This window comes from Quercus suber, unplaced genomic scaffold (genome assembly GCF_002906115.3).
Source record: "Quercus suber isolate HL8 unplaced genomic scaffold, Cork oak 2.0 scaffold_263, whole genome shotgun sequence".
NCBI classification, from domain to species: domain Eukaryota; kingdom Viridiplantae; phylum Streptophyta; class Magnoliopsida; order Fagales; family Fagaceae; genus Quercus; species Quercus suber.
The window spans coordinates 34,458-49,559 of record NW_027069719.1 but is presented as its reverse complement, the minus strand read 5'-3'; the positions used below and the strand labels follow the sequence as shown (position 1 = coordinate 49,559).

At 34.1% G+C, this 15,102-nt stretch overlaps 2 protein-coding genes across 2 annotated transcripts; both read left to right on the top strand.

The window, feature by feature from the left end:
• The first annotated feature begins 5,023 nt into the window (after positions 1-5,023).
• LOC112039068 (disease resistance protein RUN1-like) lies at positions 5,024-10,719 on the top strand. The gene is made up of 6 exons (XM_065781314.1): positions 5,024-5,600; positions 6,623-7,724; positions 7,909-8,191; positions 8,294-9,091; positions 9,212-10,137; positions 10,434-10,719. The coding sequence occupies exons 1-3, from the start codon at positions 5,107-5,109 to the stop codon at positions 8,119-8,121; spliced, it is 1,809 nt and encodes a 602-aa protein (XP_065637386.1). The 5' UTR covers positions 5,024-5,106; the 3' UTR covers positions 8,122-8,191; positions 8,294-9,091; positions 9,212-10,137; positions 10,434-10,719.
• LOC136070828 (disease resistance protein TAO1-like) lies at positions 8,153-9,943 on the top strand. The gene is made up of 3 exons (XM_065781300.1): positions 8,153-8,191; positions 8,294-9,091; positions 9,212-9,943. The coding sequence occupies exons 1-3, from the start codon at positions 8,153-8,155 to the stop codon at positions 9,941-9,943; spliced, it is 1,569 nt and encodes a 522-aa protein (XP_065637372.1).
• Positions 10,720-15,102: the final 4,383 nt, after the last annotated feature.

Below are 15,102 nucleotides of genomic sequence, written 5' to 3'. Positions count from 1 at the left end.
TGTCATTGTTGAAATAGAGTCCAAGCTTTAAATTCATGCACTAAATGCTAATTCGAGTTTTGCGTTTTCATTCAAGTCCTTCACGCGCATTCTTTCTCCTGTCTGCAAGTATTCTATTGTGATGTGCAAACTATGTTGGATCAAAATATGAATGTGGATCGGTGTTCTTCAACAATCACCTCAATGTGGAAATATAAGGCATGCAATGACCGACCCATATTATTTATGATGTTTTTTGCAAGTTGAAGGAAAAAAAAAAAAAAAGATGTATATTTCTCCAAGTTTCAATTTGCAAACAGGGTCACTTTCACCCGTCATCTATTGAAGAAAGTCCTTTCGTTAAGACAAAATTGTTGATCACTTCAAAATTGCCTATCATTGAATAAAAAAATGTTTTTTTTTCCCTTTTTTAAAAAAAAATTATAAATGTTAATAGAGTGGGATGGGACATTGGGACTCCATATGATACATAGTAAGGTTGGGGCCCCGTGGCATAGCTAAATGAATTAAGGACGTGATTTGCTAAGATACAAATAAGGAAATAACTAAAAAAGAAATCAATCAATTATGGACATGATTTGCTACTTCACAGCTTCTATGCCTAGACTTTTGTCGAAAATAGTCATTATCGTTGATTTGGGTCTTCTGTAGACTTCTAGATAATTGCCGGTAATAGAATATATATCTTTTGTAGGACTTATGCATGATTGGCAAATTAACCTTAAATAAGGAAGTTGTGGATTCACAAAATTAGTTACCTGTTCCCTGAATTCTCAAAATCACGTTTAAGCTTTACCTAACAATATTTTAAACTAATAAATAAATAAGGGTATAAAAGTCATTTAAAAAATTCTTTGTAAAATTAAAAATACAGAATTCACCTCATTTTCCTAAAATTTAGAATACCTATTTAAAATTTAAAATACTCAACTTCTACACAAATACAAAGTACAAACATCCACCACCACATACACGTTCTAATCCTTATATTTTCTTTTATTTTTTGAAAAAATAAAACTTTTAAAATTGTTTAGATCTCTCTCTTACTCAGTTACTCCTTAACTAAACTTTAAAAGTCTTAAGTTTTAACTTATCTAAAATTTCAAAACTTAAGACTTTTAACTGTTCACAAACACAACTGCCAATATTTCCTTAAAAAAAAAAATAAAAAATTGCTTACACCTATACGCCTACCCACATTTTAATCTCACTTAAAGTTACAAGTAAAAATATATTTATTTTTTGATATGCTTGCTAGATTGGGTTAGTTCAATTTTAACACCGAAATCAATGGCTGAAACAAACTTTTTAGTGGGGTTTTCTAATTTTAAAACATTTTTGTTGAGATTCAATCATCCTTGTTCATGAATTATTACTTGAGACTTGAAAATGCAATTTGAGTACACTAAACGGCATGTCTCCATCAAAGTTTTAAAAAAGTACACCAATTCATGTGAATGTGGAAATTTAGATATTTTAGTAGATACCTTCAATAATGCATTGGTTGCTTTCAACAAGGCAATGCAAATGATATAGCTCCAATCAATCCATATCATGTCAATGTGGAAATAGGGTCCTAACATAAAATTCATGCGTCGAATGCTAAGTCTAGTCTTGCGTTTTCCTTTTAAGTCTTTCACGCGCATTCGTTCTCTAGTATGCAACTATCTTTACTTCATAGAATTAATGTTTCAGCATCTATTGCAAAAAAATAAAGGTCTAATCAAAATATGAATGTGCATGAATCGGTGTTCTTCAACAATCACCTCAATGTAGAAAATTAAAGCATTGACTATCTCATACTCAAATTATTTAGGTAGTTGTTAGCAAGTTGAAGGAAATAACAAGGATGTAGGCCTACTCAGTCTTTGTCATTGCAGAAATTAGATTCACTAATTGGAAAGTATATTTCTTTACAATTCAATTTTCAAACAAGATCACTTTCAAGTTCTTGGATTATTGATTGGTATCTTCTAATAATAGCTCCAAACTCTTATTGGCACTAGGGGAATGGATTGAGAATTCATAGTGTGACCCTGTGATATCATCTATCAATTCATAGTTGCTGGGTCCAGGCTTCTTTGTTCAATCTTTTCTTACTTTTATATATAAAATTCTATCTTCTTTTTCAAAAGAAATAATAAAATAATACTGTTATTAATTAAATATTGTGAAAGACCAAAACAAATGCAATTTTAATGAGAGTTAACAGACAGTTTAATGGAATACTAACTAAGGTCTTAATTGAATACTTTTAAAACTTAGAGAACTGAATTGAACAAAAGCAGAGTTAGAGTCCTGAAATGAATTATGGTGAAACATAGGGGGTAGGTTTTGTATTTTAGCCTAAATTATAATGACTCTTTCTCCTAATCAATGCAGTTTTTATTATTATTATTATTATTATTACTATTATTATTAGTTATACAAACATCTAAAACTAGTTGAGGACTATAGGAATGGCAATGGGGTGGGGCGAGTCCGAAGGATGGGGTCTTCACCCCTGCCCTGCAAGATTTTGTCTTGCCCCATCCCAGCCCCGCCTCGCATGACAGAAAAAATTGTCTTGCCCCATCTCCATCCCTTGGGGCCTTGCGAAGCCCCGCCCCATCCCGTAAAATTCTATTTTTTTGTTAATTTGCCCTACAACTAGTACAATTTTTTTAATGAAACCTATTTCATTAATACTAATATACATGAAATTACAACTAAATTTATCCTATCAAATCAAATCAATTTTTAGAAAAAATTGAATAATATATCCAAGTGTTTAACAAGACAATATTAAAAAAAAATTAAAAAAAATCTCATAGTATAACACATGACAAAAGAAAGGCAGAGAGCCACGTTGAGTAGAATAAAATAAGCTAATATTAATATGTTTGTTTAAATAATAGGGTTTTACAGTATGAAAAATTTATAATTATAACCCTTAACAATGCGGAACGGGTGGGGACGGGAAGGGAAGGGGTGGGGCGGGATGGGTCTACAAAGTCTAAACCCATCCCTGCTCTGCCCCGTGACGCGGGGCTAAAATCTTGCCCCATTCCCGCCCCACCACTTTTGCAGGGCGGGGAAAACCCGCGTAGGGTGAAACAGGGAGGGGCGGGTTAAGTGAGGCGGGGAAAAATTGTCATCCTTAGGTTTAAGTGATAATTATACCAAAACAAACCAAGCTATATATACACTATATATATATATATATATATATATCTATATATATTGTTGTAGTTAAAACAAACCAAAACAAACCAAGCTATATATACACTATATATATATATATATATATATATCTATATATATTGTTGTAGTTAAAACATATATGGTAAATGTATGTTGCCTTTATTGTTAACAAGCCTGCCACACGTCTTTTCCCAATACCCGTCCCAGGTCCTAACTTTATGAACAAATTTTTTTCACTTTTTAATTTCTATTATCACAGCTTTTTCCATTATCAAAACGACGACGTAGTTTGGGTTTTCATTGTCAATATCATTCAGCAGCCCATCCCCACTCCCCTCAATCGTTTTCCTTCAGACCTTCACTCATCCCTTATCTATTTCTCTCTCCATCTTCATCTCTTATGGATGAGAGGCTATTGGAGAAATTACCATTTTGTTTGACCACAATGACCCGGTATGGTGCTTACAAACTTCCAACATTTATTTTAGATTTCACACGGAAACTTCAATGAAAAAAGCAAATGAGAAGAAAGCGAAAATCTGCTCCTTCGTCAACCTCAGCATGCATCCAAAAAGTTAGGAGAATCATCAACTTCAGCGAAAATTCAAGGTTGTTGCATTTTTCAATCTCAAAAATATCTAAGCATGTGATGAGATTTATATACTTAAAATTTATTTCACCTATCTCATTTCAATGCTATTTTGGTGCATGTGATGAGATTTATATTCTTAAAATTTATTTCACCTATCTCATTTCAATGCTATTTTGGTGCATGTGATGAGATTTATATACTTAAAATTTATTTCACCTATCTCATTTCAATGCTATTTTGGTGCATGTGATGAGATTTTTATACTTAAAATTTATTTCACCTATATCATTTCAATGCTATTTTGGTTCATTTTTTGGAGCTAGCCATATAAACTTTTAGTTGTATCAAACCTTTCCTAGTGTTCGAATTTTTAGGATTTTGATAAAATTTTGAAAGTCTAAAACTTAGAAACTCTTTTAAAAATAGTAAATTACTTTTGTTAATCAGATTGAGTTTTTAAATTTAAAATTATTAAACTAAAAGATAGAGGTATTTTAAAGAGTTGTATAGATATATACTTTTGAAAACACGTTTTATATCTTTTAATATATTAAAGAAAATTGACAAACCGAAATGGGTGGCCAAAACTGGCCAAATTTGTTTCAAATTTTCAGTTTTTCCTCCTATAAAAAAAAAAAAAAAAAAAAATTCATTTTTTCGGTTTAAATTTTTTAAAAACCGAAATTGATAGGTTTGAGTGATAATTATGCCGAATTACTAAACCAACAATATATATTACTATAGTTAAAACATTTATGGTAAATATATGTTGCCTTAGTTGTTAACAAGCCTGCCATACGTGTTTTTTCCAATTCCTGTACATGTTCAGGCCTTCAGAACAAATCTTTTTTTTCTTTTTTAATTTCTATTATCAAAACGACGTCGTTTGTGTTTTATTTAAAACTACAAGTCAGAACCCTATCATCTCCTCATTCAGCAGCCCATCGCCATTCCCCTCAATCGTATCCTTCTCTCCTCCTTCACTCATTCCTTATCTATTTCTGTCTCCATCTTCATCTCTTATAGATGAGAGGCTATTGGAGAAATCACCATTTTGTTTGACCCGGTATGGTACCTAGAAACTTCCAAGATTTATTTTAGATTTCACACGTAAACTTGCATGCTACTGCAACGAAGAAAGCATCGGTGGTTCTTGGAAAGTTCAAAGAGTTGCTGGACACACCGAGAGCAAGCCACCTTTAAAGGCTCCTCTTGCTTGCATTCACCCTCTACCTAATTTGTCTTTCACTTTCCTGACTTATATTCCAATCCCTTCACAGTTTTATTCCTCCCCCTTTCAGATCTTTACAACTGTTTGCTCATAAATCTCGATGGCTCTTGTGACCTACAAAGGAGCTTCATCTTCTTCTTTCACCCACCAACTCAAGAAGTTTGATGTCTCATTGAGTTTTAGAGGTGAAGATACCCGTTTTGGTTTTATAAGCCATTTGTATGACACTTTGCGTTTGAAGGGTATTCACACCTTCATTGATGATAAGCTTTCAAGGGGAGAAGAAATTTCTACAAAGCTTCTCAAAACTATTGAGAACTCAATGATGTCAATAATTGTATTTTCTGAAAACTATGCATCTTCCACTTGGTATTTGGATGAGCTTGCCAAGATTGTTGAGTGTAAAAAGAATGACCAATTGGTGCGACCGGTTTTTTACAAGGTGGATCCATCTGAAATTTGTAACCAAAATGGAAAGTTCGGAGAAGCCCTAGCTAAACATGAAAGAAAACTTAAGGATAGCAAGAAAGTAGAAAGATGGAGAAAAGCTCTCTATGAAACCGCTAATATATCTGGTTGGCATTACAAGCATAGGTATGTATTTAATGACAACTATTGTACTTTTTATAACTTTCAGTGATCACTAATTTTATTATTAAACAACAATTACCGCTAATTTATCAATGTTAGTCTTTTGGCCAAATTATGTATGTATTTTTTTTTTCTTCATATCTATGACTGTAGAGGTTAATTAGCTAGCAATGTTGAAATAGAAGGATTTAAAAAAAAAAAAAAAAAAATCTTACTGATTAAATAGGGGTGTCATATATATATATATATATAGGATTTTCTTTCTCCCACATATTATTTATTTAAAAATTTTCCCAAAAATATCCTTAATAATTTAGTTCTAGTATTAAAAGTGAGTTTTAACAAGAGTTTTTTTTTTTTTTTTTTGTGAGAAGTTTCAATTATCAGTAACTTAGATTTTCCATGCAACTTCATTCTAGACATATTAATACTCAGAATTGCACTGAATCAAGGGTTGAACCGTCAAACTGGTAAACCATATGAAAATCCGGATTGTACTGACAGAAACTTAAGCTTTAGTTTCACAACCAAAAAAAAAAAAAAAAAAAAACTGATTAAATCATGAAAATTTGACTTAAAAAAATATCAAAACACGTGGCTTTATTCGAACGGTTTTGTTTTAAATGTTAAGTCATTTTGATCAAATAACCATACTTTCCTTCAATTTTACACTTTTATTTATTGTCTTTTAAGTCTTTAACTTTCAAACTTGAAATAAGTAGGCAAATAATCAATTCAGGTATCTTATTATTTAGTCATTTTTTTAAATATAAACACATAAATTCTATATATGAATAAATTTTCTAAACAATAATATCCTATTAATTTCAAATTATGTTATGCCCGCATATTTATGTTTAAATTGAATGTCATATATATGGGAATTAATACAAGCCACTTACTTTAATTCTCAATATTTAAAATTTTTATGCACAAGCCGAACATCTTAAATTTAGTTGATCTTCACATTTCTATTTTCTAGTCTAACTCGTTATATATATTTTTTAATGTTATGTGAATGACAGTTGCAATGAGTTCAAATTTATCCAAGGAGTTGTTGAAGAGATCTCAAATTCTAAATTTAATCGCACACCATTATTTATTGCTCGATACCCTGTTGGAATAAATTATCGTGTAAAGACCATTATTTTAGATATTGAGTCAAATGATGGTCATATAATAGGTATCTATGGCCCTGGTGGAATAGGTAAGACAACAATCGCAAAAGCTATTTTTAATAGAATTTGTGATCATTTTGATGGATTTTGTTATCTAGAAAATTTAAGAGAAAGATCAAGGACAGATGCTAGTGTAATCGAACTACAAGAGGCACTTCTTTTTGAGATCTTAAGGGATACAAATTTAAAGGTGGGTAACAAATCTAGGGGAATCAATATGATAAAGGAAAGACTTTCATTTATGAGGATCCTTTTAGTTCTTGATGATGTGGATAAATGGATCCAAATAGAAAATTTGCTTGGAGGATGTGATTGGTTTGCTTCTGGAAGCAAAATCATTATAACAACAAGAGACAAACACTTGGCAGCTACTCTTGGAAATTGTTGTTCAACCTACTCGGTTAAGGAATTAGATCAAGATGAAGCTCTTGAACTTTTTAGTATGCACGCCTTCCAAAGCAACAAACCCAAAGATGATTATTTGGAACTTGCAAATAGAGTTATACAATATGCTAAGGGATTTCCATTGGCTCTAGTAATAATTGGTGCTAATTTGTATGGAAGAACTAAACTTGAATGGAGAAGTGCAGTAGAAAAGTATGAAAGAATTCCTAATGAAGAAATCAAAAAAATACTCGAAATAAGTTATGAAGGATTGGATAAAACTGAAAAAGATATTTTCCTCGATATTGCATGCTTCTTTAAGGGATTTCCTAAGGAGTATGTCATTGATATACTTGGTGCTTGCAATTTATATCCAATTTATGGAATTCGAAGACTTATCGATAAGTGCCTAATAATTGTTGGTCAATATGATAAATTGTTGATGCATGACTTGCTACAACAAATGGGTAGGGACATTGTTCGACGGGAATCACTAGACTTGCCTGGAGAGCGCAGTAGGCTATGGTGTTATGAGGATGTTCATAAAGTACTAACACAAAATACGGTATGCATTATTTTGGTTCATTTTCTACTTTTTCTTCAAATGGCAAATGTAGTGATTATTTTCCATTTAAATGTTGAAGAAAATTTAAGTTTACTAGTTTAGTTCTTGTTTAATTTTAACTGTCATTATACTTTTAGTGAATTTTAATGTATAGTATGATTGACTTGATGCTTTGGCTAATTAGGGATCGGAAAAAATTCGAGGCATAATGATATGCTCACCTGAACCATCAAAGATGAAATTAGAACCTAAATTTTTTAAGAAGATGAAAAATCTCAAGTTCCTCATGGCTAGTAATGTAGATATTTGTAGAGGTCTCAAATATCTTCCTAACGAATTAAGGGTTCTTGATTGGTCCGGATTTCCTTTATCTTCCTTAATCTTCCTTACCACCTGATTTTGATCCGCAAAAACTCATTGCACTCAACATGCCAAAAAGTCGGGTTACATTGGGCAAGCTTTTCAAGGTATAATCATTTTTATTTATTTATAAATTATTATTACTTTATTAAACTATATTTTAATAACATTTGTTGGAATTAAATATTTTGATTTTCTTTTTTCTACAGAGGATACAATGCAAAAACTTGACATATATGAATTTCAATTCTAATCAATACATTAGGGAATTACCCGACTTATTGAGTGCCGCCCCAAATGTAAAGAAATTGGATCTCAAAAATTGTAGAAAATTAGTCAATGTTCCTGACTCTGTTGGATATCTTGATAAGCTTGAAAGCTGGGATCTCTGGAATTGCCTTGAACTCCAAACTCTTCCAAGTTGTATCGTGATGAAATCTCTTAAATATTTATATCTTTTTTGTTGCAAAAGGGTTAAGAGGTTCCCTGATATTCCACAAGAACTGGAAAATTTAAAGTATCTAAGTCTTGGACACACTGCAATTAGAGAGCTTCCTCCATCAATTGAGAATCTCACTGGGCTTGAGCGATTAGACATAGGTTCCAGTGTCTATACGTGTCAGCTTCCTAGTAGCATTTATAAATTGCAACATCTTCGCATACTCTGGCTTTATGGTAATGTCAAATTTCCAAAGGGCGTGGGGATTGGTAGACAAGCAGCAGCGTGCACTTCTTACGGTGGCTTTTCAAAATATTGTTTTCCAAAGTTGAATTTTCTAAAAAAGTTAACTTCTTGCTTCACCCACTCAGAGAAATGTTTATTATCAGGGAGCAAAGATTTGAACCTCAGAGAAAGCATTATCAGATTCAATAGATTAAATGGGCTTCTAATTCAGGATTGCAAGTTCCTTAAGAAAATTCCAAAGCTTCCAGAAAGTATAAGACGAGTAGATGCAACAAACTGCATCTCGTTGAATTCAGAATCATTAAGAAAATTAATCCTTCAGGTACCCCTCTCTCTCTCTCTCTCTCTTAAAGTAATAATAGAAACAATTTTGGTTACCTTTGCAAATACATTTACTAGATTTGCTAAACTTCAATTTCTTAAAATTCCTAATTTCATGCAGTTTGGAAGAAATTTAGGGCTTTCACCAAATATGAAATGTTCAGGTGTGAAACACAAAGTATTAATGGATTCGCATTCACATCGCAATTTATCGAATCAGATTGATTGCTCTTCCCGGGTCTCCCTCTCCAAGTTCGGCGCAATTCTAGGTGAGTCCTTTCCCACTCTAGATGCGTATCTGGTTGATTTTGGAGAGAGATATGATATTAAAGTACCAGGAAAGAAGATTCCGAAACGGATCAATCATCAAAGCATTGAAAGTTCCATATCATTCTGGGTTGGTCCTGAGTTTCCATCAATTGCATTTTGTGTTGCTATTCATCTAATTCCATTGAAGGACAGTTACGCTAATAATGATAAGTACGGTTCTATTCGTGATGATATAATCGATTGTGTTTGTGATATCCACATTTTTACCGATAGTCGTAAGCGACGACACATGGCTAGGGCGCATTTATATGGTTTGAAGTGTGATCATCTGTGGTTTTATGGTGAACCTCACAGCCGATTACAGAGGAGATTCGGAGACTTGACGCAAGGTGATCGGAATCATGTTGAGATTTCATGTAAAATCCCTCATTGGGTAAGTAGAAAAGGAAAATACGCTCCTGTGATTGCAAGCATGGGAGTACATGTGGATGACGACACAGAGCTGCTCGCACCTTTACTATCTCAAAATGGTTCACATCCAGACTCAGACGCAGGAGACCCTTCAAGCTCCTCTAGTCCCTGATGACATCTGATTCAAGGCGTCCAGTGGATATAGCAAATGGGCTTGACTTATGTTTGGGTATTGACTCAGCAGATGATAATGGGTTTGATTTGGGTTCTTCTTCAATAGCCAATCCCTTTATAAAAAGATGACTCCATTTTCAATCTATATCCACCGTTAAAGAAACCGAGTCCGATGCGAAGAAATATGCCCAGGTATTATTTTTACATTGAAACTATTTTCCTCTAGAAGACTTAATTCAAACAATGCACTGTGTATTATGAATATATATAAGAGAAAATCAGAAGTTGGAGTAGGAGTGGATAGCTGAGTTGAAATTTTAGAATTATATAGTGTGCTCATAAAGTCATTGCCCTGTTAAATTTGGTACAATTTCAAAGTCATTTGAGGGTTAAGCATTTGGTAGAACTAACTCTGCATAAGTTGTTAGCCTTAGAGCTCATTCCTAGGTCTTTTCTTTCCATTAAAACAATTTTTTCCTCTGTTTTAGTGTGGAGTGTGGATTGTCATTATGATGGAGGAGGGGTGCTGAGGCAAGTTTCATCAGGGGAAGGTGAGGTAGAGGGAGGATTGGTTGAATAAGACTGCTAGATCAGAGAGGTTTTAGGAAATTTGGAGGAAGTGAAACCTGGTTTAAGTCCTGTCGAGCTCTTGGAATGGTATGTTTGAGATGTGAATTTTGTTTTTGTTTGAATGGTTTTAGAGTTTATGTATATATCTGGTGCTCTATGTGTTCTACTGCTTTATTTTCTATGAGAATGAGCTTAATTTAGTAATGATGTGTCCTTTGGAAACTGGCTTTGGGGAATTAGATGGGAGTTACATAATTACATTACTTGGTAACCCGGCTATTGGAGTGGAAAAAAGTTTGGGGATGGAGTCTATGTTAATGAGATCTTGCTAAATATATTCAATCATTACAAACTTGGCAGTCTGATTCCCTCTCTCTCTTTCACACACATAGACATGCATACATGTACGTATTTCTATGTATATCTGCCTTTTTGTTTTGGTATATAGGTGAATGTTATTTTCTTAAAGGCAGTTCCATGATAAGGCTTTTAAAACCTCTGAATTATTGTAAAATTAAGACTATCAAATGCAGGATGTTGAGTATTAGAGAAATTAGGGACATCAAGTTTGACTATGTAAATGATGCTAATGCAGGGGAAAAAAAGAAGGTTCTTCTTTGACCAAAGAAAATATGAACAAGGGCATATGTGATTCTTTGGAGCCAAAGCATGAAAGATAATTCAATTTTTAGGTCTCTCTGTATACGAGGGTCATGGAAACAACACAATGTTATTCAATATATTATTTGAGGTAAAACATCATTAAAGTACCTGGTGTGCAATATAAATCGAAGGCTTATTCTTTAGATGGATTCAAGAAGAGGTAGTTCTATGGTGAAAATATTTTTCTTAATTTTTGAGATTAGGGTCTGAAGAAAGAATGCAGCTGTAAGGTGATTTTGAAAGGTGTACCTTGATATTTTCTTGCTCCTAGATATGCCAAGCTTGACTAAGTAGATAGAATAAACGTTAATAAGAGAATTTTCACTTGAAATATTAGAAGTAGGCCTCGTGCACTGTATCATGTGGAACATTGTTAATCTGCTCTAATGCTGATTCAGCGGAAACTATTTCAGAATTTTGGATTTTTGTGTACTGAGTCTATGAAAATTGGGATGACATTATGAAGAAGTGGGGAAGGCATTGTGAAATTAATTCAATGGGAGATAAAGGGTAGAATTAAATTTGATAATGAAGGCTACTGTAATTCCATTTAAAACAAGGTGCTTTGTAGCCTGTGGGATATCTCCTATTCTGTTCTCAGATTCAGCTTGTGACTGGTTATGTGTTGCAGTTTGGCATAACTGCTAAGACTTTAGTCCTACTTTAGTTGTTAACTATAGCTTCTGCTATACCTTGTTACTCATTTATCAGAAGAAGAAAAAACAGATGTAACTCTGTTGTTTGTTGATAATGATCAACAAAGCTGGATGCCTATTTGGAACTGCTGGTAGAATACGTATATGCATCAAATAAACTTCTTGAAATGTTCCTTAAGTGTTTGGTCAATGTTTGGGCCTTGAAATGTCAGTGGGGTCTCCTGATTAGTAACTTTGCTTACTTTGTCTGAGTCATTAAATTTTATTACGTGCCTACTTTTGAGTCTGTAGATGGGAGCTTGTGGTGATGTATAGACTTATATTAATGAAATGAAGGTTAACAAAACAATAATTTTTTTAAATTTTATTTTATTATCTTGATATATTTCACCCTCAGCTAACAATCCCTTCCAAATTCCACCCTCATATTCCCCAAATCAAGCAAGCAACAGAAAAGTGATTAAGGAAAATGCTAGCAATTTTGGAACTGTAACTTTATATATTATTAGTACTTCTCTTCTAATCTCCTTGCATAGGGACATACCATGAAACTCATGTTCAAGTTCAGAATGTTTTATATTTAGAGGAATCAACTACAAGTAGCTTTCTTCAAATGATTTTGCTAATTTTTTTCTTTAAATTGCATATTCAGATCTTAAAACTTTGGTGGCTTCTTTTCTCATTTCTTTTAAAGCTCACAATTCCTCAAGCTGCACCTTCAGAATGAAGCAAGTTATTTATATCAGCCAATATTGCTCTTTGGCCCTTATCCCTTCCCTATTCTTGCAAATCATTTGATCATCCTATTGTTGTCCTCCTTTAATGCACCTATTTTCCTCTCTGATCTAGGGTAGTCTTTTGCCAGCTCCTCTTGAAGTTGTTCACTTTAGCCCCAAAAAACTGAGCAGATGCTTGTACTGTTCATAGCATGTGTTATGAGTTTGTTATGGGCAAATTGGATCAGGCTTTTTGTTGCTGATATGACCATTGCAAAAGCAGGTCAGCCAACAGTGGCCATGGCTAGCTGCTTTGCTGAGCCAACGTTTGACATGCTTGTTGGGCTTGGAACAGCTTTGATAATACAAAAACCAATGTTTATCCAAATGCTTATGGGAATGGTGACTGCATTGTCTTCCTGTTATTGAGCTTGATGGGGTCTGTACTGATTTCGAGTTCAATGTTTATCCAAATACAAACAATGGCCGTTGCCAAAGCAGGTCTAAATCTGTATTTTGTTTATACTGAAAAGGTCATAGGTAGAAGGTTGAATATGTAAGACTGGAGTGGGCTTATGGAAGAAGATGTGTCTTGGTTAGTCTACAGATAAGATAACTACAGCATATTAGCTCCACCAAATAACTCCAGACAATATAACCACATCAAGCGGTAAAAATTATCAACATGAGTTGAAGATCGCAAGTGATATAAAGAGTGTAAACTATTCATAAAATATAAAAATAAAGTGTATAAACATATTCTTTTCATTTGTTTGTAGGGCTGGCCATTAGGTGGAAAAGCTTTTATACAAATAAGAGCATTTGCATCAGCATGTGGATAATCATCTATAATACATAAACTTCCTCATTTTACACATTTTGGCCAAAAATCCTCCCACATCAGATCATGTAAAACTGTGTAAATTCTTCTAAAAATTTCCATGAGCTACAGTAACCGTGTATATATACACGGTTACTGTAGATCATGTATAGATTATTTTAATATTTCTAATTTCGCTCCTTTTTTTCTCTCTCTTCTCCATCTGCACAACCAACCCCTCATCATCTTCTTCCTCCGATACACACTCCCACAGACAAAATAAAAAATCAACTACCACAAAATCAACAACAAAATAACCCACAGACACCACAAAACCAAACACACCCACACACGGACACACCAATGGAGACAGAGAGAGTGGATCGGCGCTTGTGGCGGATCGGCGTTCTTCTCGTTGTGCTTGGATCGGAGTTCTTCTCGCCGTGCTTGGATCGGAGTTTCAGATCGGCGCCGTGCTTGGATTGGAGTTTCAGATGGAAATTTCAGATCGGCGATGGTTCGTGGTTGTGGATCGGAGCTCGTGGGAGCTTGGATTGGAGCGGTGGTTTGGCGCTGTGGATCGGAGCGTGTGGGAGCTTGGATCGGAGCGGTGGTTTAGCGTTGTGGATCGGAGCGGATCAGAGCGTGTGGGAGCTTGGATCGGAGCGCGGATCGGAGTGGTGGTGCGGAGCTGTGGATCGGAGCTCGTGGGAGCTGTGGATCGGAGCCGTGGGAGCTGTGGATCGAGAGGTAGAGCTGATTCAGAAATGGGTATGGAGATGGGTTATGGGCAGAGAGATGGGCTGAGAGAGAGAGAGAGCAAAATCAGAAAAAATGGTTGAGAAAAAATGGGCTGAGAGGGAGAGAGCGCTCGTGTATAATAAGGGTTAGTTGAGGAAATAATAAAAAAATTGAGAGAAATGATTATTTAAATAAAAGTGGTGATAAAATAGATGAATTGATGTGGGTGTTTTGTAAAAGTGAATGTGTAAAATAGAAAAAGTAGGTTTTTAGTGTAAAAATGGGCGTGTAAAATACACGCATTGATGCGAATGCTCTAAATATGTGCTTAAAGTTCCATGCATCAAATCAAGATGTAGTTGCTTTGTTTCTGCTGGAAGTTGAAAATAAATCTTATTCTTCTGCACTGTCATTGTGAGTTGCTCTTCTTAGTAGTTTGCTATTAGGCTATAACCGCTATACAATACTCAAATTAAAAGGAGGGGATTTTTGGATGCTAATGACCTTTGATTATCTGCATCCAGATTGACTGGTGTCTATGTTTCAATTAATTCTGGGATTTGCAGATTCCATATAATGGTATTTGTGCAACATCAAGAATGTGTCTGATTTTGCTTTAGTGCAGGCAAGGCTTATTAGCAAACCACTGACCATAAAACGAAAAGAAAAAGTAGCTTCTTAGCAAATGACAAGATTGTCAGAGGTACCTATAATATTCTTGTGGCTTTTGTTATTCAGGTGGCACTAAGACTGAAAGACTATTGCTTTAACATATGTACACATACATGGGCAATTATATGAATAGCTTGTTATATAGATGGAATTTATTAAAACATATTTTGGGCTTTTATTGAATACTTTGCAGAATGATCTTAACCTGTCACGTCACTAATATAAAAATAAAAAAGAAAAGAAGTGAAGTATTTTAGATGTAGGACATAAAATGATGCCATTGGAGAGAGAGGGGGGGGGGGGGGGGGTTTTGGGAAAA